Genomic DNA, 22078 nt, shown 5'->3' on the forward strand with positions numbered 1-22078 from the left:
TGATCTGAAGGCGATCCGCGTCTTGGCGTCTTCTTTGGGTGTTGTTTGTTGCCCCTTATGCCCACCCTGACCCCGGCCTCCCGAGCTTCATAATTGATTTGGATTTGGATTTGGATTTGGATTTGGATTTGGATTTACACGAAGATTTTTGATTGGTTTCGTATGAAAGATCTGAACCAAACTGCAAACAATCTTGCAAGATCTTGCATTTGCCCCAGCGGTTGACGTGCTTGCTTTGCTCGCCACCGCGCGGCGACCACGACCAACAACGACCACGCACGAATTGGCGTGTGTGAGTCGGGTTTGATGGAGGGTGCCAAATCTTGGGATTTGGTTTGGCGTTGTCTATCACACTTGCCTCGTGCCTTTGTGACCAAGCACGAACAGCAAAAAGCAGCAAAGTACGTATGCTGACATGACTCTTTCTTCACACATTTTTTCCAAGAGATCGTAGTCGTGTATGCACGAGCGCCATTCAACGCGAGGTGTGTGTGTGTGTGTGTGCGATGGGTCACTGACAGGTGGGGTTAACATGTCAATCAAATCAGTGGCTTTTGATGGAGTGCTGACGAACTGGCGGTGCGCGCGCGGTGTCTGAAAGGGGGTTAGGGAGGGGACGCTCAACGCGATTGTGAGGGACTTGGTCACATCGGGGGTTGGGTTTGCGGCCCGCTTATGTGTGTGTGTGTGTGTGTTGAGCAGGCATCGGAGTTGTTGCTGCAGGACAGTATTGATGCGTGCCCTTTGATCCACTTTTGCAGTGCTCCTGGCCTGGTGCCCAACAGCGATTCATCATGCAAGCCGCGCCGCTTCTGCCTCGCCTATCATCGCTGCTGCCACTGCTGTTGCACCCTTAAAGCTGTTGCTTGTTTGCGCCGACTAGCCGTGATCGATCTCGCCTTTTCATGTACAACACGCGGTTCACATCTCGATCTTGCGGACCGCGGTCACCATGGCCACCAACGTTTGTCGATGGCGCACATTGAATTTGGACACCTGTGATGAGGAGACCTTTGTACGACTGGCTCAGGAGCAAGGCACCCTTATGTTTGACCCTCTAGGCCCTTTTCTCCTGACAGCCCTCCATGTAGCGGCAAGGCGGGGATTTCTGTCGGCCATTCGAGCCCTCTTGAGCGTGGACTACACTCAACTACCTGCTTACGACGTTGGGTTCCTCGTCTTTGAGGACCGGGGCCGTATTTGTCCCGACCTGTGGCAACTTCCGCGTATTTTTACACCTTTTCACAGCGCGGTCGAGCACGGACAGGCACAGGCGGCCGAGTTGTTACGAGCAGCCGGTGCCAACATTAACCAAGTGACCCCACAGCGACGATCGGCTCTACACCTTGCCGTCATTGGTCGGAACATGCCGCTACTGAATGCTCTTCTGCGCTACATGGATGCAGGGCTGATCAACGCGGTGGACGCCGACAGTCTAGCGCCCTTGGACTATGCAGATAACATCGAGCAGGTTTTTTTGCTCATACAGCGAGGGGCCCGCCTCGATACCAATGGTCTCACACTCAAGCATCTTCTTTTTGGTCAAGCCTCCATGAGTGCGCTGGCTGCCATCATTCTTGCTGGATGTAATCTCGGGTTGAGAGCCACCGAAAAACATGACCAAGAAGAGCAAACTAGCTCACTTCTTTCGTATATCATTCGAAAGGATCATGTGAGCGCCTTGGCCCAGGAGCTGGCTCGGCATAAATTCGCCTGGGCCACGTCGAATCGGCATGCATTCCTAAAGGCTTTAGTCGCCGATGAGAATTTTGGTGAGCGACACCTGTTGCAGTGTGCCCAAGTCGACAACCTGCTGCCACCTGTCTTTTCAGATGGCAGCACACTGCTGCATCACTTGGCGGGTAATCCCAACATGAATCGCTCCTGCTGCGAGATCTTGGAAGAGATGGCAGGCTGTGCCGTCAATGCCCGCAACGCAGATGGCCACACCATGTTAGACATTTTGCAAGCCAAGGGGCGCACCCTTCTGGTCGAAGAACTTCAGACGTCTCGAAACGCCATGACGGGGGCTGAAATTGCTGCAGCCGAACAGAAGGAACGCCAATAGTCAACAACCATGATCTTTTCATCAAAACGCAGATCACCGCACGGCCAGCCTGATGTGTACAGTCAGCACCTCAAAGCAGACCAAAGCCAGTTGCCACTTGTGTTTTCTTGGCTTCCCACAGATTGCCTTCTGCTTCTGCATGGTCCCGTTCTGTGTGTGTGTGTGTGTGTGTGTGTGTGTGTGTGTGTGTGTGTGTGTGTGTGTGTGTGTGTGTGTGTGTGTGTGTGTGTGTGTGTGTGTGTCCCTTTTTCTTGAGTTATGGTTTCACATGGGAGCGCTCTCATCAAGTGACTATGCGCAAAGTTGACCAGAGTCTTCTTTCTCGTATCTCACGACCCTTATAATCGATTGCTTTTTTTCCTCACCATGTTTTTTTCTTTTACGTCTCATTGACAATCGCTTGTGCTCTTGATGGCTTGGAGTATGGGGCGCTGATTCTCAAGCTGTGCGCGCCCAGATGTCTCCCCGTATGCCCCAAGCATGCATGTGGGTGCGTGCGGACTAAGCAACTCTGTCCTCTCCCTCTTGGACGGGCAAGGCCCAAACGGCCAATGGCCAAGTGCTGTTCAAGCGCCTCAAATTTGAAAAACAAACCACCTCTCCAATTTTAAACCGTGTAACGGCGGAAAAGTTTCAATTTTTTGTTCTTGAAATTTGTCGCGCCGCAGATCGAAAGCTGGCCATCGTCCAATTGTTCTGGGCAACGCCGCTATTTGACGGGCTGCTGGCGGTCGGGGGTGTGCTTGGGCACGCCCAAAAGTGTGGATATTGTATGGGCTGTCTGCCTGAGGGATTTGGGTTCTGTAAGAAAACGGCCCGAGCATCATGGCAACCAATTCGCCCGTGATGCGAGGCCTGCCTTTTGCAAACATTCCTCGCCATGCAGACGTGACCCAGACTCCCTCCATCTACACCTATCCATTTCCCGAGAGTCAGACTAGTGGTAGGTCTCTTTGCTGTGAGCCCGAACTGTCTGGTTGGTTGTCTCATTCTTTGAGCCATCTTGTCTTCTTACTGGTCACCGGGCATGGTACGATAGAGGTGGTCCGAGCGCTGCGTCAGCTACAGCACCAGTACGACGTGCTGAAGCAAGAGCGTGATGCTGCTCAGGGTTGGTGCACCTGGCATGGCTATGATCTGCCAAGCTCAATCTGCGATTGGCTATTCTCTATCATCGATCATTCAATTCAATTGCCTTTTATCCTTTAGCGAGCTACGATCGACTTCAGCGTGAGGCTGGTGGATATCAGACCCAGTACACGGCAACCCACCGTGCCGCGGAAGCTGCCGAACTGGCCATGATCGAGCGACTGCAGGCTAGCCTCACTGCCGCTGTACGTGGATTTGGGCCGTGTGAACTTATTTATTGTGTTGGTATCGCATCGGCTCAATAATCCGATTGTGCTGTCGGTGCATGGTTGTCGATGGAACCCATAGGAGGACAAGTCCCAGCGCCTGAAGGCTGAACTTCAGGTCAGCATACCTCATACGCCGGCGAGACACTGACTCCGCCCCTCTCTTCCTCGCTTAAAAAGGAGTGCGAAATACTTCATCTCACTTTCTCCTCGATGGCTCTTTGCTCCATCAAATTCAATTGGCAGGACATCCGGCGAGACATGCGCTCACAAGCACCGCCGCCAGCACCTGCAGCGCCACCACCATCTGACCCACAATCCGCGACCCAAGCCGCTGACTCCAGCCTTGCTCAGTTGGATGCTTATTTGCATCAGCATTTTGGCACTCAGCACAGCGCCGATCTGCACCAGGCAGCGACGGCACCGAAATCTCAGAGCCACCAAGACGCCACTAGGCGCGGCGCTCCCGGTGGGCAACCGTCTCACTTCGCTGCGGCGTCGCGAACGAGTGATGGCGTGCCACGCGTGGTATGGAATGGGTCACACTTTGTGCTGGAAGAGCATGGGCATTCCGTGGTGAATCCCATCTCATCTCACGTGCCCCAAGCCCCCACCACGGCCGCTAGCCACGTGCGCATGGCCCACTCCAACTCGACCTATACCTCGGATTCAGTCGCCGACTCGAATCCCCTTGTCACCTGGTCTGACCAGGGAGAGCTGCAAGTGAATGCGCTCGAGCCGGATGTAGCAGCTGTTGATGAATCTATATCCCCATCGACTGCGCCGGCAACGGCTTCGCACAAGCAGCCGCCTCGCCCTCGTGTCGCGCCCAAAGGGCGGCCAGCCAGTTTTTGCGACATGGCTACTTCCCCTGTTGCTGCGCCCATCTCTGGCACAACTGTGCTTCCCGCAGCAACCCAGTCCACTGCCTTCATCTCTGCTGAGACCACTTCCTCCTCGAGTGCTCATGCAGGCTCGGAATCGATGCAAGGCGAGGCCGCTCCTACCAGCAACAACCCGGGCCCGACAGGGCCCCGCCCATTAGCTCGGCAATCATTGCCTTCGGCAGAGGCGTCGCTCGACGTGCCTGAAGCATCGGCTCGTCTTCATTCCCATGCCACGGGCACACAAACAGCGGTGACTGGGACCACTGGACTAGATGCTCGCGCGAAGGTGCGGGACAATGATGCCTTATCGATGGACAGCCTCATGGGGGCGAGCGAAGCACCTGCAGATCTTGAGGACCCTGCATCGAGGTCACAGCCACTAAGATCGAGCGATGCCAAGCCCAAGGCACCGGCGAAACAGGGGCCTGCAGGCGCGACCAGCTCCAACCCATCGGACTTACGCGTGTCCGTGCAGGAGTTGCAAGCTCTCGCGGTATGTACTCACGGCATCTGGATGGGGCAAAGACACCGTTGCCCTTGCAAGCCAGCGCATTCAAAAGGCAATGGCCAGAGCAAACCAGCCTTTTTGACTACTAGTCCTGATTTGGAACGATGATCTAGTTACGAGAAGGGTAGCTCATTCTACAAAACCTTTGCATCACAGGAACGTATTTCTACGCTGGAGAGTTTTACCAAGTCGATTGATACGCAACACAATTTGACGCAGGTCTGTAAACACAGCATTGGCCAGTCCGGCCTTACTGGACGCACTAAGGGCTTGTTCAGTCGAGGCACCCTTCCTTCCGGTTGCAGGTGCTCCCCGACAATTCTTTTTTTTCCTTGATTGTCCCTGTGCTTGTTTTGAACTCCCATTAGGCCGACGTTAGAGCGCTTCAAGGGGAGCTTCGGAGGCTGCATGAGCGCTATGAATCACTGTCTGTGACCGTTGCTGACCAACAAGCTCAGACAGCCGCACTGGCTCGCGCCCAGGACCAAGCGGCCCGTTTTCAGTCAAGTCGTCGTGCCTCGGCCGATGCTTCGGGGCGACACGCTGATCGGAATGCCAAGTCCACCGTCATGTCTCATGTCGGTAGCAATACATCGGCGCCTCGCCACGCCTGCTGTTCTCGAGGCACCGACACAGCTGACGCAATGTCTGTAGACCAGGAGACGTTGGCGGCAGGCCAAGAGGAGCACCATCCCTCGCCCTCACCCATCGCCCCACCCAAAGCCGTGTCCATGTCAGAGACATCCCAGCATCCTCGACCCAACCGAAGCACTCCCAATCGGAACCGTGTTGCTTTTAAGGAGCAGAGACAGGGACAGCGGATTGGGCGAGGTCCGGTGCCTCAACCTCGGACCACTGAGAGGAAGGTCAAGGGTGCTCGAGGCTTATCCAACGGTGCTGGTTCTGCCATGCCCCAGCCTCGGTACTTAGCTCCAACCAAGGCTTGGACATCACACGTGTTGGCTGGGCGCGCAGATCGGGCCTCGCGTGGGTTGGCCACGGATGGCTTGGCCCATGTTCAAGTTGACCTGCCTTTCAACGGCGTTCCCTTTGTTGCGGGCACATCAACAGCGCCGTCTCAAAGTCTTGGCGGCAATCTACAGCAGGTTTTTGCCCTGCTCAAGCGACAAGGCCATCCTGTGCAGCTGCGGTAAGTTTTACCTCACGCCCTTTCTTTTTGTCGGGGGCCCGCTTGATGCTGATAGCTGCTTTTGATTGATCATGCGTAGAGCTGAGACTGAGGCGCATGGCGAACCACTGTCAGAACAAGCCCACCGCGAGCTGATCTACAAGAATCGCCGGCTTTTGCAAGAGGCTCGTGAGGCTCAGATGCAAATGCGAACAACCGAGTTGTCGTGGGATGTTGTCTGAGATTGTCCAGCTGGATTGTAGGAGAGTTGTGTTGTTAACTTAATTTGCGGCCCCTGGTCGTCAGAGGGAGGGGCTTGGAGTCACGAATAACATGTATACAGGGCATTATCTGTCTCAATTGAGGTCTGGCGTGTCAAGACGTGCGCAAATGTTCACAAAGGGGCCAAACGGTGTTGACCACACTTGGCCGGGCACATGGGTCTTGAGGCCTAGCCAAGAGCCAACTTCAAATCAGCCCAATTAAGCATAGTGAAAAGAGCCGCGAGGAGAGAACGTGTACATGATGTCTTCGGGGCGGGGCGTGGGTTGTGTGGGGTCGCGGATGGCATCTTCACTCTCGGCCTACAGGTAGCCAACAGGCAAGAAGAACCAGTGGCGGCAAGTCGTCGTGGTGAGTATATTTTGCGACTTCGCGCATGAGTCCCCCTTCCCCCTCTCCCGTGACAATAATAAATACTCAAGAATACAAGGAAAAAAATAAAAAACGAGCGAGAGCAGACAGTATCGAGAAGCTGTTCGACAGACTGACATTGATGTGGAGACGGCCGAGCTTGTGGAGTGCCAGCAGGAGCGGGGCAGCCTTGCGTCCGATTGAGGTCTCGTGTCTAGATGAAGGAGATGGATCGGGCAAATGTTGATACTGACGACTTCAGAACGCAAATGACAACTTTTTTTAGCTTGGGGGAAGCTGTTAGGCACATTACTTACCCTAAAGATTTGATAGTAAAGAAAGGCTCTTCCATGTCCGCCAGTGCTGTCTGGTAGATGAGATACAACTTGCGAAGCTGGGTGTTGAGCGTGTCCAAATCGATGCAGTCCCGAGTCGATGGGGCCAAGGTCTGATACTCGGCCACGGAAATGTTCATGCCATTGCTGTGCGAGACTGTCGTGCTTGCTGCCGGACGGGGCTCCCTTACCATGGGCTCCGCCACTGGTTCCAGATGTTTGCCCCCGAAAGAAACTCCTCGAGGCAGACTGGCCCCCAGCTCTCGAACCTCCTCGCTTTGGAATCTACGCGGGTGGTTCACAGCAATTATACTTTGCATCAATGGGCCATCCTGGCAGTAGTTCTCCCGGGCGGAAGAGAAGCGGCAGCGATACCCTTACTGGAAACGAGAAAGGTCAAGGTCAAGGTCAAGATCTTCATCGTTTGTACCCAATGCTGGCACAGAGGGTGCGGACAAGCTCGGGTCCAGACCTGGTACCGAGATTGAGGGGAGCTCTGGTTCTAGTAGAGGAAAGTCCAGGTCAGGAGTTTCAAAAGGCAAAAAGTTATTTGAGTTCCTAGTTTCCGATGCTCATGTTAAAAATCATAAAAAAATCTCACAACTCACAACTCACCTTCGGCATCAAAAGCAGGGCGCAGCAAGCTAGTGCCGGTGCCATGGTGTTTGAGGACATCGAGTGTCACTGACGACAAGCCCATGTCTTCAAGGCACGGTGTGCGGGGGGAAGCCACGGCCGGCTTTTCTGCTGCCATGAAGCGCCGTGCTGGCGTGATAGGCGCAGAGCACAAAGCGCCAGTGCTCGTCCCCGCCCCACTAGGAGTGCGTGGGGCAACGGGCGATGCGGGAGTTGGCAGAGCGGACTCTCCAGCTTCATCGTCATCATGCGTAAAGGTGGAGTTCAACCCGCTTTCGTCTGCCGCTGGGGCCTCGTGGGCGCGCTCGGAAGAAGTGTCCTCGACAAGATCTAAGCAAACACGCCCAGGTGTGTGGGAAACATGGTTTGAGGTAAAAGGGGCATCGTGCTAAGCGCTTGTCAGCACATGGGCGCTGGATAGGACACCACTCTTACCGCACTCTGCCGGGCGAACGTAGCCATATTGCTCCAATTCGTCCTCAACAGCGCCCAGGCGCGAGGCGGTAGCCTAAATGCATTTAAGTGCCGCAAAGCAGAGTGTGAGCCCCGGAAAAGAAGAGCTTATGCCGCAGGAGTATCATCGCACCTCATGGATCTGCGAGCACAGGGCAACAAGGTCTGCCATGGTGTAATCATAGCAGGGCTCCTGCTGCAGCTCGTGTAGGGCATGGTGAACGTTCTCAATGTCTTCTTGCATCTCAACGAGCATGGCTTTGGCATCGGTATAATGCTTTGCGTCGTCTAGATGGTGGCGCACGTCCGGAGGGGAACATGAGCCTTGTTATTCAGCCGCGAGGGCGCGGGCAGCGATACAAGACAGATATATTGACGATAGATTGACCAACCTGGCGGCGCTTGGGCCCGTTGGCGCAGAGTACAGCTGTCTCGTTCGAGTTCGATGGCAAACTCGCGAAACGAGGAGAAGAAGGCAGAAATCATCGTTGCTGTTTATCCGAATACCCAGCTGCCGATTCAAAAAAAGGAGAAAAAAAAGGGAAATGACACAAACCGAAGAATGCATCAACTCGACTTTTTAAAAAAAGGCGGGAAAACAATGCTGACAAATCAGCCAAGTCTCGATTTAAACACGGCGTTGTGACAATGGTGTACAACAGCTTTGGGATGCACATCGCATGAGACAACAGGGTGGCGACGCTATAGGTTCAAAGACAGCAAAGACGGTAAAATTTTATGCAAACAAAGAAGAAGGAAAGAAATCACAAAATTATCAAAATTCAGAGCCGGATCCTATTCTGCTACGGCATCTCCGGAGGACATCGGCATGCTCAATTGGCACTGTTGGGAATGTCGCCATTTACGAGCTGCTCGGGGGTGGTAATACCAAATCGCTGCGGGCAACCACTCTGAGCAATATCCTTGCCCTGGATCTTGCCATCAACCAGGTACTCCTTCTCAATCTTGGGCTGGGCCCACAGCAGGACCTTGTCCATCATGGGTGTCTCGACCCCGCAAATCTCGGCAACACCGCGGAGTACGGCGAGACCGTGAGGCAAGTCTTCGGTGAGGTAGCGGGTGCGAAAGTTGGGCACAAACTTGCCGCCTTCCACCTCCGTGACCGGGGCCTTGAGCCCACGGAAGGCGTCATTGGTGGCGAAGATCTGTGCTGTGCTGCTGTGGTCAGAGATGACATCACCGTAAACATCGAGGAGATACACATCAATGGGCTGCCAGCCAGCGAGGTCGGCACCGGCTTTCTTGAGGACCTCTACGGCTTGACCAATCTCGTTGGAGAGGCCATCGAGCACCGAACCCGTAAAGTCGTTGCAGTTTTGGTAAAACAATGGGGCTTCGGCCACCGGTTCGCCGTCCCAGTCATGCCAGATGCCGTAGGAGATACCCGTGTGGATGATGCAATTGGTTGGCCAAAGAGCCGAGGTGAGCATGTTGCCCTTGCACTGAAAGTCCGTCAGGTCGTGCAGCCGCGACATCTTGTCGCCAAGGAGAGCGTTGCGTTCGGGCTCGTTGGGGCGCGCGTTGATGTCAACGCGTTTCTTCTCACCAAGGAGCGAGGCTTTGCAACCATACTCGTCAAAGCGACAAGCCCACGGTAGGGAGGTGCCAGCAAACAAGGTAATGTCCCGCTCTTTGATGAGGTCGCCCAGTACATTGATGGCAATGAGATCAAAGGCGCCGGGGCCTGGAATGGCACCCACAAAGGCCCCCTTCTTCAGAAAAGGAGCAATCTGCTTGAGAATCGGCTCATGAGCAAAGGCCGGGACGATAAGAAGGATGAGATCGGCTCCTTCAATGGCCGTCTTGGGGTCTGCCGTAATGACCTTGGGTTGGCCCGTGTAGGAGGTGGTCTTTGTCGTTACGGTGACGCCACCAGCCTTATCACAGGCCTCCTTGAAGCGCTTGGCCTCGTCCTCGAAGGAGAAAAAGAGGTTGACGTTGGCGCCATTCTTGGCAAACATGCCGGCAGCAATGTGAGCCGCGTTGCCACCACCACAAACGGTGATGGTGATGCCTTCGGCAGGTTTGGCGTCGGTCATCTTGCCCGTCGATGCGTCCGCTGCTCCTTCTACTGCTGGGGCGGAGGAGACCTCGGTCGGGGTTGGGGACTTAAAAATGGCTTGTACGTCCTTCCAGACGTCGGCAATGTCTTGACCGGCGTTGACGGTCTTGAGCTTGTCGGCAGCGCGGAAGTGCTCAACGACGGGGCGGGACTTGGAGTGGTAGGTTTCGATGCGACCCTTGAGGGATTCCTCGTTGTCGTCGCTGCGGCCCGACGTCTTACCGCGTTCCAAACAACGGGCGACCAGCGTCTGATCGTCGGCCTCAAAGTACAAGGCAAAGTCGCAACCGCGACCAAACTGTTAAGCACAGCGAGCGGGGGGTAGGTGGCGGGGAGTGAGACAATGGGCCGAACAAGAACGGGAAATACGGCCAGCCACGCCATGATGAGGCGGCAGTGGGGCAACAAGGCAGAATTGATGCGAGGCAGCATGCCTTTTTCTGAAAGGCGTGAACTTGATCAAGCTCACGAGGAAAGCCGTCGAGCAGAAGCTTGACGGGACCACCGGTAGCGAGCGTGGATTGAACGGCGTCGGCAAGGATTTCCAAGGTAATGTCGATAGGGATCAGCTTGCCCTCGGACATGAGCCGTTGCACTTCCTTGGCTCGATCCGAGTCTTGCTTGACCTCGTTGCGGAAAAGATCCCCCGTGGAGAGGGAGGTGTAGCCAAAGTTTTCGCAAATGCGGGCACACTGTGTGCCTTTGCCGCTGCCCGGACCGCCTACCAAGGAGCGCACACAGGGTTGATGAGGCTGACACAGAGGTTGTAGCAGAGGTTGTAGCAGAGGTTGTAGCAGGGGTTGTCGCAACAACTCGCGACCGAGGGCTGTTGGGCATGTTTGGTTGTCAAGGCAGCTGGCAGTGGGTAGCGGGCGAGGGCGCACCAAGCACGAAGATGATGCTCTCCACTTGAGAAGCTTGCAGGCCACTGCCCACCTTGACATTGGCCGAACTGCTGCAGGTGCCACCCATGATGGACTGTGAGAATGAAGTGCGATGAGTGCCTTGCAACTCGAAACCAAGGCTCCAAAGGAGCTCGCCACAAAACTGCACAGACAGACAAACAAACACAGACAGACAAACAAGCCCTGATGCAACAACACAGAGAGCTAACAGCACAAGAGAACAAAACAAAAGAGAACAAGAGAGAGACAGAAACAGAGCAAACAAAGAGAGAGAGAGAAAGAACAGAGCAAGAAGCACACACACACACACACACACACACTCTCTCTCTCTCTCTCTCTCTCTCTCTCTCTCTCTCACAACCAGAAAGAAAAAAGAGAATTTGAACAGCTCGGAGTGACTGTGGCGAATCAGGCAGAAAGGCAAGTGATCAAAATCAGCGGCTTGATGTCACGGCATGTGCATGTGCATGGCATGAATCTGCACACACCTGACCCAGACGAGTAGCTCGCCTTTGCGCACTCAGCCGTTCCCTCACTTCAACGCGCGCAATTTACGCTGTGCCAGAAGACGACAACACGAGAGATCGCTACACAGTCACTGGCGGCGGATCACGAGAGAGAGAGAGAGAGAGAGAGAGAGAGAGAGAGAGAGAGAGAGAGAGAGAGAGAGAGAGAGAGAGAGAGAGAGAAAGAGAGAGATGGCGGGGAAACAGCAGACCCAGCACATTGAATGCAAATCACAAGCAGTCGCCAGCCATGATGGACAGCAGAAAGCAGCTTAGGGCACCGGTCATTTTAATGCATACCTGGAGGAAGGGATCGCGAACGAAAAACTGCAGCAAGTGGCGCGCGGACGCGAGGGAAAACAGCCACCCAGTGACGTGTGTGCTCTAGGGGGCCAAGGCGAGTGCAGCACACAAGAAGGGGGCACGTTGTGCAGGTGGTGCAGATCAAAGAGCCAAGTCAGGCAGCAAGCCCGTAAGCTGCAACACAACATCCAGCAAAACATCAACAAAAGAGAACACAACAACAAGACAGCACTTTCTCTGACATTGCTTTCCACACATTATGTGCTATAAGCTCCTACAAAGTGACCCCCCTTTTTTGAAACGGCTGACATCAACGACGGGGTTGACAACATCTGTTTTAAAGTATAGTTGTGTCGTACACGCTCGACCGTCTTTTTTTTTTTTTTTTTCTTTTCATTTCAACAGAACAAGATGGCGTCGGTCGCAGTCAAGGCCGCAGCGGCGGCGCCGCATAAGCTGCATCTCGTGCGGCTCGTGCGCAGCCCAATTCGCAATCCCGAATCCATCCGCAACACCCTGAAGGCTCTTGGTCTACATCGCCGCAACCAGACGGTCATCCACAAGAATACCTCAGCCGTCAATGGCCAGCTCGCCAAGGTGCTGCACCTTGTCGACGTGCGTCCCGTTGTCTTTGACGCCGCGGCCTCGCGAATCCCAGGTGCTCCGCTTGTCGGTGATGACGGCGTTGTGCGCGGCTTCACCGAAGAACAGCTCATGCAATCGGCCGAGCGTATCATCTCCCAAACCACACCTACCCAGCAACAGTAGTGGTGTGAGTTGTGAGGCGAGATGCCAGGCCTTGAAAGGCCAGGTCAAGCGATAGCCGTACCGCCGACATCATGGTCTTTGCCATGGCTCGGGCTTGCGCTCGCACTTATAGCTAACCCTAGCACCAACGATTTCCTCTTTCATCCTCCTTGTTGGGCGCGAACAGCGTTCACCCTCGTTTCCTCAAACGCTTGCTGAGACATGTGAAGAAAAAGCACCGTTGTGCATGCTCCCTGACCCTTCCCCAAACTAATGTGGCTTCTATTGCCACCAATCCCGGCATTGCTCCTCGCTCCATGCACCCGCAGTGTTTGACTGGGTGAGGTGAACCATGCTTCGAGTGCGCTTCACGAATTGCCGTGCAATCGATGCAAGACATTCGTTTGACCGTGCCTCTCTCTGATTGACCAGCCCAATTTTTTTTTGCTGTCTATCCATTGTACATGGCCCCACATGTCAATTCGTCAAAGGGGTTTAACTATCCAACTTGGCGCTCAGCGCCGGGTGCCATCAAACCTGACTTGAACATCTCACCATACAATCCCGCCTCAGTTGCGACTCGCGCCTTTGGCTGAGCTCGTGGCCGAGGTTTCCACCGCCTCATTCTGCAAAAAACGATACAGCTGGTCACCCAATGTCGGTCCACCGCAGAGGTCTCGGATCCGGTCCTGCGATGCCGTGGCCAGCTCCCGTAGACTACCAATCCCAGACATGATGCGATAGACGTTAGCTGGGGTAACCCCAGGCATGGATCGCAGCACAGCTTCGGGCTCAGAGGCGTAGCGGCTATCGCTGAGATGGCCATCCTCCATGTCCACGCCAATGGCCGCTGCCTGCTCTCCATCCGGCTCTGCTCCGCGCCGCTTCATCTCGTAAAACAGCTGAGCAGTACTGTGGGGGCTGTTGCACCAGAAAATGCGCAGCTTGGGGAAATGTAGCGTCAGCAAAACTAGCCGTGCCAACGTGGTTTTAAACTCCAGGTCCGAGCCCAAGCTCTCATTGGCCGCCACCAGACTATAGGGCTTGCTCTCGTCTATCTCGACCAGCAAGATCGGTTTGGGATAGTGCTGCGACATTTGCAGCGCCTGGTTGTACAAACGTCCAGACTTCAGCGAGCCGATCAGGTCGGGCAGTGACTTGCGCTCGACACAAATCTCGGGACTCAGCACGTAATCGCCCACGAGCAGGGTAACCGGCTCCACGTCAATTCCAAACTCGTGCAGGATTGACGGCAGTGACGATCGGAACTCGCGCATGTCCACAATCACCTGCATACATGGCATCATGAGCGTCGGTGTGATACATACGCTGTTTCAGTCATGTATTGTCCCATGGCATGCCCAAACAACGTTGACAGTGCTTTCAGATGCGCACGGGTAAACAGGGCACTAACGCCACGCATACCTTGGGTCGCGTCCCAGCCGTCGCACGACGGCCACCCGCTTGCCGCGTCGAGACATTCTGATCCTCAGGCCGCAGGGCCAGCTGTCGTTCATCCTTTTGGCGCAGGCCAAGCCGACCATCCTATTTGCATCCACCCGGCCGTCATAATAGTCAGTCCATGATGCAGGCAGGGACAGACAAGCGACAGTCGAACAGACAACCATGTCAAGGGCGACTAGGTGGACGCTTTGTCCAAATTAACTGATGCACACACCTGATCCACAGGAAAAGCCATGCTCCGTTTTGCGCTGATCACATATGTAAAGGCTTCTTTCTCCTGTCGCAGCGAAGACAAGTATTGTTGCTCCTACTCAGAGGCAGAGGCCAAGTGCCAGTTCCAACAAGTTGTGAGTCAAAGGCCCGTGCGTGCCATGGCTCTGACAGTTGCACCAACCTGAAATGAAGTGTCCAGAGTCAGCAGGGCCACCTCGATGGGATGCGAGGCCACGTGCGCGTGCAGCTCCAGCTACACACGGGTACCATCGAAGGACAAGACCCGAACAAAAACCACGGTGTTAGACGGTGCCATCAGCCTGAAAAGAGCTCCAGAGTACTCATCGAGCACGCTTGGAAAAGACAAAGTGCAGCTGCGTGCATACCTCGCGCACAACGACAATGTTGAGATCATAGATCAGAACGTTGTTCGGCTGCAGGTCCAACAAGAGCCGGGCCAACCGTGATCCCTGCACGCCTCCTTCTCTGTGGTAAGCATGGATAATAACGTGGAACCCGGTTTCGCCAAACTCGCCAAAGTTGGCAGCCAGGTCTTCGTCCGGGGGCAAAGCGTAGTCTGCCCGGATTTCATCCTCCAATTCGCCTTGTGAGTCATCGTCAGCCTCTGCTTTATGGCAAAAGGAAGGTCGTGAGACGAAAAAAAAAAAAAAAAAAAAAAAAAAAAAAAGGTCCTGTAGGGCCGGTCCCGAGTCTTGTGGCAGAGGTCACACGCACCATAAAGGTCGCCATCAGCCTCGATCGCTGCCGCCTGCAATGCGATCCAGCCCAGAACCCCCGTGATGCAATCATTCAAAAGAAGAACCACATTGACAAGTCAGAAGAATGAACAGGGTTCCGGCAGGAAATCCAAGGAACCTCTATGCACTGTTACGATGAACTGACCTCGAGCTTCTTCCTTTTTCGCAACTGTCGCATGGAGGCGGGTCCGGCCTCTGCGGAACAAGTAGCCAATCAATCATTGGACAAGGATGAGATGCGCATGGCCCAGTGCAAAACCGCTCGAGACCCCACGCGGCGACACACCTGAGGCTTGAGTGCTGTTGCGCTTAAGAACGCCATTGGCACTAAACACCCTCACACGAAGCGAGGGAAAGCCAAACCATGATGTGTAAAGGAGATCAGCCTGTCGCAGATGAACCCACATTGCCTTTGGTCTCATGCGGCAACATACCTCAGACGCGAAGTGCGCACGCGCCAAGCACGATAGCGACGAAGCTGCATGTTCAACACGTACTCCTGACCTCGATGCATGACTGCACGCAATTGCCTTGCCGTGCGCTCATCACGGACCAAGACAAGCGTCCGGCAACACGGCTGATCTTGGTTCGCCTAATGCAGGATTCGAGGTCAGGCGTCAAGACTTTCAATCTCAAACCTCGCGCTTCCATATGATGAGGGATACTGGCACTTGGCCGCCACAACGGTGGGCTAACCTCTGCGGCACGTTGCCAGATGTCAATCTGCTCTTGGTAGGCACTCCACTTGGGGTTGCGCTCAATGCGATCAACGGCTGGGTCAATGCCGCTTGCCGCACGCCGTGCTCCCTCCGCCAGAAGGGCGTGTGCCGAGCGCGATGGCAAGGCGGCCGGTGTGTCAGAAGGTGCCTCTGAAGCTACGGGTGGGTGGGACTGAGGCGGACCCCGACCCGTGGCGTCAGTCTTTTCCGTTTCCGATCCGGGAGCTGCATCGGCATCCCGGGGAAAGACACGACATTTGGCAAACTCGAAGAGATCGTCAGTGGCATCCAGAAGAACCCAGTATGATGTGTGCGTAAAAGCATACTCGCTGGCACGTAAAGTCTAATGGTCATGGGCAAAACCATCAGGTAACACCTCCTTCCAGTTTTGTAGCGCACAAGCAGCCCGCGCTGTGTTGTCGACTTTTGCTGCACCATACCTGCAGGTAATGGTAAAAGGTCACGGCGTCGTATTGGTCGAGAAAAACGGCCAAGTCGCGGAGCGTGCTCAGATCCTTGATGAGTTGGCGTGTTTGCTTGCCGATGGTGTGCCACACGCCATCCAGCTGGCGTCGCAATATCTTTTCAAGGACATTGTGATGAGGCACACGGCGGCGAGCGCTACGCAGAGCGCAGGCCTGAGCGGGTCGGTGTGCGCTCGCAACACTCACGCACCGTGGAAAAGTTTTGAAAAAGGCCAGACTCGGCCGTCAAGTGAGTCATATCTAGACTGGGCCGCAGTTTCTTGAGCTATGGCAAGTTTGGAAGTGACAGATCAACGGTGAGTCGGCAGATGGGCCAAACAGCCCAGTGTGGTTTTCCCATTTTCCTTTGGATATATGTGCGTGTGCTGCGGCACGCCCACCTGAGTCAAACTCGAGCTCATCAAGCGAACGAGAGCTTGCTGCACGCGGGCCATGTTCTTGGTCAAAGGCACCTGTCGGCGGTCGTGTCACCGTGGGCCACGTGATGGGTGTGAACCTTGGGGACGACGGTTGAGCATGCTGAATGTAGAATAGAAGCCATCGTACCTTGACTTCAAACACAGCCAGGCGATTCTCATGGACTTGAAGATCTTTGATGACGTCTCGCTGGAAGCGAGGCCAGATGTGCAGCTTGGTCACCCACAGACACCGCAGCACCTAACACTCAGACGTGGGTAGCCAACGGGGACGATGAAACAGGACATAAGATTGGTCCCAATGGAGGGGGAGCGCGAGGAACATGGCGTTTTGTGCCGGCCATCTCACCCGTTCGACAGTGTTGAAGCCAGATACAAAGGCGTATGGGTTGTCCGTGACGGCCTTGATGAAGCCAACGCGGTTGGCATGGCGATAGAGGCGCAAGATAAAGGCTTCAGAGGTGGTCGGAGTCACCTGTCGGGCCCAAAGTGGTGAGGCTTTCAGACTTCTGGTGCGACAGGCCTGGGCGCTGTGTCTGACACATGACACGGGCGTACCAAGTGCGCGTTGGCGACGACAAGACCCGCCACCTTGTCCATCGGCAGACGATTGGTCAGCATGTCGACAACAAGAATGCGAGACGTGACAAAAACAACGCCTGGGTGTGGGGAAGGGGGTTGGCACATTGGCGTCAAAGCCAAGTAAGCAGAGACATTGGTGTGGGTGAAATCGGGGGGCCGAGAACTTGGGCTGGGACAGTGAGATTCATCAGCACAGGCGTACCTCCACGAAGGTAGAGCGTCTCTCGCTCAAGGGAGGTTTGCTCATTGGTCATGCTCATGGGCGGATGCTGAGGCATGATTCCGGTCAAATCCTCCATCAGCAGCTCCTGCTCTGTTTGATTCACGTTGATAACGAGCACGAGCAGGCGAGGGTCGCAGTAGAGGGCAAGCACAGACAGGAGAACTCGCTCCAGGCCCATGCCCCGACCTGCCCTCGAACAGGAGCAAAAGATGAGCTGGCGGAGGCGATGTTGCACGGGGCTTGTTTAAGCCTTTCAGCCGGGACGCATAGGCCTACCAGTCACAAGCAAGCCGTCTGGGCATTCAGCGGCGAGGTCACGGAACATCTTGCGCTGAAAGCGAAGCATGCCCATACCGTTTGGCAACTCGAGGCCCGGCCCGGCCTCTGCATCAGCAGCAGCCATCTCTTGCTGAACTAGTGGGCAGGTCTGCCCCCTCCCCGCCACCCAGCAACCACCTGATCCTTGTATCCTTTTCAAACGCTGCACCGAACACCCTCAAATCCGCCGCTGCCGCCGCCGCCGTCGCCGCGCATCGGCATACACCACTGCCACTGCCTCTGACCGAGGTCTGCCGCCTCTGCTGACAAAACGGCTCCTGACCGTCATTGTCAGACGAATGCACACTCGCGACAACTTTTGTCGGATCAATTTTTTTATCTTTTTCTGACAAATGCTTGCCAAACATTCTCGCGCACGCTCGCGCAACACGCTCAGGCAGACGTGCACGAAAGCGCCCAACGCGACGTGAGTTGGGCATGGAGGCGCCGCTCCATCGATGCATCCATGCTTGGCCACGTTATGGATTGTGATGGTCTCTCTGCCCGAGTGCTCAATGTACAAGACGGGATGTCCCAGGTTGCGCGGCCCGTTTGAAGCACCAGGGGCTGGCTACCAACAGGGACGAAACAGAAGGAAGCGGGCGAACGCGCGAGAAGAGCCACAAGTGTCCAAAGGCACCAAAATTCGATTTCGATTCGATGGTGATTCCATCTACCTACAGGTTAACGAATTCGCACAATGTGATTTGGAAAGCAACGCCAACGGCATGTAGGTCCAAGTCCATTTCGAGCCCCAGCAACCCCCGATTCTGTTGAAAGCACACAACAAACCAGTCATGCTCGCTCACATGTCAGTCATCACCTCCAAGTCCACAAAACCACACGAGAAACCAAAGCCACCGCAAGCGGGCAAGGCCACGCTACCACGATCACAATACGATGTGGTTAGATTGTCCGATTCACTGATCAATTTTTACAAACATGCACAGAACGTGTGCATTAAGCCATCCAAGATTCTGCCCCATACGACAGCTACCTATGAGACCCAGGCCCATTGTGGGTTTGCCACAAGCATCCACCCCCAAACGCTCCAACACGAGACTTACTCAGCGCGATCGTGTCCCGTGCCTCGGTCAGTGTGTTGTGTTACCGTGCCGAAGCAGTCTCCCCCTTTCTTGTATCGTGACTTGCTCGGCTCGATCAAGCCTGGTTGGGAGACTTTGCAATGCTGAACACGCTCATCCAACAGCAACCACCACCACCATCACAAGAACACACTCAGGCGAAGGCGACGTCGCCTCGTAGGTATGCCTATAAGCGTACAGTGTCACTTGACCCCCACAACGCCACCCTAGGCTCTACCGACCCACAACCCAGCCAGGCCCTTGGCCAGCCCCATCGCATTGTTGTCCCACATGTTAACACGTAAATTCAATGTTGACAGCCCAAAAGCCGGCTCGAGCCCTAACCGCTTGCCCAAACCTACCACCCCACCTTCATCTACACAAGCCCATATGGTAGGGGAGACAGAGCAAATTCTCCCTTTTGCCATGTACATCTGATCTCGATGGGTTTGTTTGGCTTTGCTTTGCTCGTGAGGCACAGGCGGATGTGGCCATCGCCGCGAGATGGGTTGCGGAGCTGCTACCACGCACCCCCCCCACCCCCCCGGCTTTGGCACTATGCCCGCACAAGAGTAGCAATGGTGATATTTTCCTCTTCGTACACTGAGCGCTGATTTGATCCACCCTGCCGTTCGCCAACGCATACCATGGCTGTCGTCCTCAACGCCGCTGCCAACCTGGCTTCCCTAAAGCCCCGCAATCATGAAGCAGCCAACCAAGTGGCCATCGAACAGTACAGCGATGCCTCCGCCAAAGGCTACAAAAAGTCCAAGCTCGCAGCCTGGCGTCTCTACGGCGAGCGCCACTTGGCACAAAACATGCTTGGCAACCTTGTTGGCTGCCGTGTCCTTGATCTGGCCTGTGGCGAAGGCTTTTACACCCGCTTCCTCAAAAGTAACATGGGCGTGGCCTCAGTCATTGGTGTCGATCTCGCCCCCGATATGATCAAGCTGGCCCGCCAGGAGGAACAAGAGCGGCCTCTGGACATTGAATACATCTGCGCTGACGCCGCCGACTTGAACCTCGACCAGCTTGGCCACATTGACATGTGCTTTGCCGCCTACCTCCTGAACTATGCCCCTGACTACGACACCCTGTTGACCATGTGCAAGATGATCTTTCGCCTCCTGCCTCCTGGTGGACGCTTTGCCACCATCAACAACAACCCCAACGACGTCCAAGCTCATCATCCAGAGATGCGCAAGTACTGCTTCACCAAGACTTGTGCTGATCGCGTCCGAGTCGGAGGCACCGCCCCGCTGGCGCCCGGTGCCGTCATCAAGTACCGCTTCTTTGCCACTTCTGCCACTTGTGAGGCAATGTGCGAGATCGACAACTACTTCCTCCCGACCACCCTCTACCAACAGGCGCTGGCTGAGGCCGGCTTTGAGAACATCCAGTTCCATCCTTACGTTGTGAGTTCAGAAGGCCAAAAGCGCATGCCCGCGGGCTACTGGGACGATATCCTCGCAACCCAGCCTGTCATTGGTCTCTCCGCCAACCGACCCAAGTAAAGAAGACGGCAGTGCAGCAAGCTCTGCTATCAAGCCTGTTCGTAGCATCAACGGCTCGAAGGACTCCGAGTTGGTCCTTGATCCTTGTTTTCCATTCGTCCTTTTCCTCTCTGTCGACTGTCATTCTGTTTATGACACACCAAACTGTACATTGCCCCTGCGTGCGAGCGCTGCCATCCCCAGCCCTGAGTATCTTCATTATAATTGCATGTTTTTGCTTTTATGAAATGCTGTATGCAAGGCCTCCGACGCTGACCGAAGCAAAACACAAAGCAGATGCATACCGTGCCACACGCACGCGCGCACACAAGATAGAGACAGAGATGGTCAATTTCACCACAATAAATCAGGCTTGACATCTTTGATGCCAACTGCACGCATATGCAGTGCAGAGATCTGACCCCATCATCATCACAAAAGCGGGCAACTTTCATTCGCTCACTCACAAACACCGACACACACTTCACTCCAGCAAGGGTATGGGATTGCGCGCACTCAAACTCAGCCCGATAAATGGCTGAGCATCTGGGCAGCGTCCATCCCACACTCGATAGCTCAATACAAATGAACAAAAAACAACAACAACACCGTGTATAATCAGTTTGCTGGTCCCCGGCGTTGGCCACGCGTCATGTTACTCGTCACTATGGAAAAAGAAAGTGCCGACAAGCCCAAGAAGAACAGGGAATGAGGCGTCATGATTCAGTTCGAGCGCGCCGCTGCTTGACACTTGCATTAATGTGCTCTGCGCTTGGTCTAGCTTATCCCATTGCTTCTCTAATTGTGATGGTATTGATCTCTCTGCACACGCGCTTCCACGTGCCCTCAGATATCCCCACGCTCAGTCACAGGCTGTTCGATCTTACCGGCATATGCGTGGCGTTCGGCCATGGACACTGCGCTGATGGAGCGCCGACGCGAGGTTGACGAGCACCACGTGTCATAATCGTAGCAGCAATCACCATAGCTGGAGCATGCTGCATCGCACTGGCAGGCATCCGACTCGACATAAATGTTGCACGTGTTCATGCAGCTCTTCCCGCTGGTGCAGGATTCGCCAGCTGCATACAAAGCAGTGTAGGTGATGTCGTTGTCAGGTACCACAATGTTACGCTCGGCCGTATTCACGCCATCTGCCCAGCCTTGGAAGGTATACATGACATCGTTCAAGCACCGAGCCGGCTCGGCCAGCAACGTGTGCTTGAACAGCTTGACCTGATCAAACGTGTAGGGCGTCGACTTGGGCCCGCCATCCAGTGCAACAACCATGCCAGGAGGACTGGTTGCTAGCGTAATGTCCACCTCGTCTGGGTAGATATTGAGCGTGTTGGTGGCCACCAAGCCGTTGTCGTTGACAGAGCAGGTCGCACGATAGTACACCTCGGTACTAAAGCCATGCCCAGTTTCGGGAATAAAAATCTTTACTTTGCGATCGTCATCCGTGGCTGCTGGGTGCGTGTGGTCACCATGGACCATGACCACTTCCCAACTGTGCTTCTTGCTGCCAATCTTCTCACCGCCCTTCTTGCCACGGCACACAAACTTAATCTTCTCGCCGGCCTTGAAGAGATAACCGTCATCAGGCTTGCGCAGCTTGACCTTGGGCAATTTGCCGACACGAATGTCAATAAACTCAGATGTGGTGGATGCGTCGCCATCTGAGACCTGTCAAAGTGTGGGCGCAGCAGTCAGCATGAATATGAATGGATCAATGGGGGCAGGGGAAGGGGGGAGGAGTTCGCCTGAAAGTCCC

The 22078-nt window shown here is 54.9% G+C and overlaps 9 protein-coding genes across 9 annotated transcripts in view; 4 read left to right on the plus strand and 5 right to left on the minus strand.

The window, feature by feature from the left end:
• Positions 1–952: 952 nt before the first annotated feature.
• On the plus strand, positions 953–2068 carry MONBRDRAFT_4877 (uncharacterized protein; the record flags this gene model as incomplete). Its single annotated transcript, XM_001742081.1, has 1 exon — positions 953–2068. The coding sequence occupies one exon, from the start codon at positions 953–955 to the stop codon at positions 2066–2068; it is 1116 nt and encodes a 371-aa protein (XP_001742133.1).
• An 825-nt stretch (positions 2069–2893) lies between these two features.
• MONBRDRAFT_4878 (uncharacterized protein) lies at positions 2894–6189 on the plus strand (the record flags this gene model as incomplete). Its single annotated transcript, XM_001742082.1, has 5 exons — positions 2894–3011; positions 3278–3402; positions 3670–4803; positions 5187–5968; positions 6048–6189. 5 exons carry the CDS (start codon positions 2894–2896, stop codon positions 6187–6189), a joined length of 2301 nt encoding a protein of 766 aa, XP_001742134.1.
• A 704-nt stretch (positions 6190–6893) lies between these two features.
• MONBRDRAFT_21989 (uncharacterized protein) lies at positions 6894–8490 on the minus strand (the record flags this gene model as incomplete). The annotated part of the gene is made up of 6 exons (XM_001742534.1): positions 6894–7200; positions 7229–7295; positions 7531–7881; positions 7987–8059; positions 8138–8292; positions 8397–8490. 6 exons carry the CDS (start codon positions 8488–8490, stop codon positions 6894–6896), a joined length of 1047 nt encoding a protein of 348 aa, XP_001742586.1.
• A 127-nt stretch (positions 8491–8617) lies between these two features.
• MONBRDRAFT_30783 (uncharacterized protein) lies at positions 8618–10126 on the minus strand. The gene has a single exon (XM_001742535.1). It carries the CDS (start codon positions 10062–10064, stop codon positions 8838–8840), a length of 1227 nt encoding a protein of 408 aa, XP_001742587.1. The 5' UTR covers positions 10065–10126; the 3' UTR covers positions 8618–8837.
• On the minus strand, positions 10111–11099 carry MONBRDRAFT_19069 (uncharacterized protein; the record flags this gene model as incomplete). The annotated part of the gene is made up of 3 exons (XM_001742536.1): positions 10972–11099; positions 10522–10808; positions 10111–10385 (listed from the first exon to the last, which is right to left on the minus strand). Coding segments are annotated over exons 1-3 (648 nt in total), but the record flags the coding sequence as incomplete, so codon positions are not given.
• Positions 11100–12212: 1113 nt separating this feature from the next.
• On the plus strand, positions 12213–12950 carry MONBRDRAFT_30785 (uncharacterized protein; the record flags this gene model as incomplete). Its single annotated transcript, XM_001742083.1, has 1 exon — positions 12213–12950. The coding sequence occupies one exon, from the start codon at positions 12213–12215 to the stop codon at positions 12567–12569; it is 357 nt and encodes a 118-aa protein (XP_001742135.1). The 3' UTR covers positions 12570–12950.
• Positions 12951–13117: 167 nt separating this feature from the next.
• Positions 13118–17592, minus strand: MONBRDRAFT_13638 (uncharacterized protein; the record flags this gene model as incomplete). The annotated part of the gene is given in 16 exon segments (XM_001742537.1): positions 13118–13837; positions 13974–14093; positions 14236–14319; positions 14407–14478; positions 14612–14850; positions 15258–15400; positions 15418–15565; positions 15655–15786; positions 15886–16045; positions 16143–16283; positions 16378–16452; positions 16568–16639; positions 16740–16844; positions 16953–17078; positions 17162–17262; positions 17388–17592. Coding segments are annotated over 16 exon segments (2643 nt in total), but the record flags the coding sequence as incomplete, so codon positions are not given.
• Positions 17593–19458: 1866 nt separating this feature from the next.
• MONBRDRAFT_21994 (uncharacterized protein) lies at positions 19459–20325 on the plus strand (the record flags this gene model as incomplete). Its single annotated transcript, XM_001742084.1, has 1 exon — positions 19459–20325. One exon carries the CDS (start codon positions 19459–19461, stop codon positions 20323–20325), a length of 867 nt encoding a protein of 288 aa, XP_001742136.1.
• Positions 20326–21150: 825 nt separating this feature from the next.
• MONBRDRAFT_21995 (uncharacterized protein) overlaps positions 21151–22078 on the minus strand; it is a gene marked incomplete at both ends in the record, with an annotated part of 3530 nt that continues 2602 nt past the window's right edge. The window contains one exon of the mRNA XM_001742538.1: positions 21151–21990. Coding sequence (XP_001742590.1) covers positions 21151–21990 — 840 coding nt within the window. The remainder of the gene's footprint in view (positions 21991–22078) is intronic.

Source organism: Monosiga brevicollis, genomic scaffold (assembly GCF_000002865.3).
Source record: "Monosiga brevicollis MX1 MONBRscaffold_2 genomic scaffold, whole genome shotgun sequence".
Taxonomy (NCBI): domain Eukaryota; class Choanoflagellata; order Craspedida; family Salpingoecidae; genus Monosiga; species Monosiga brevicollis.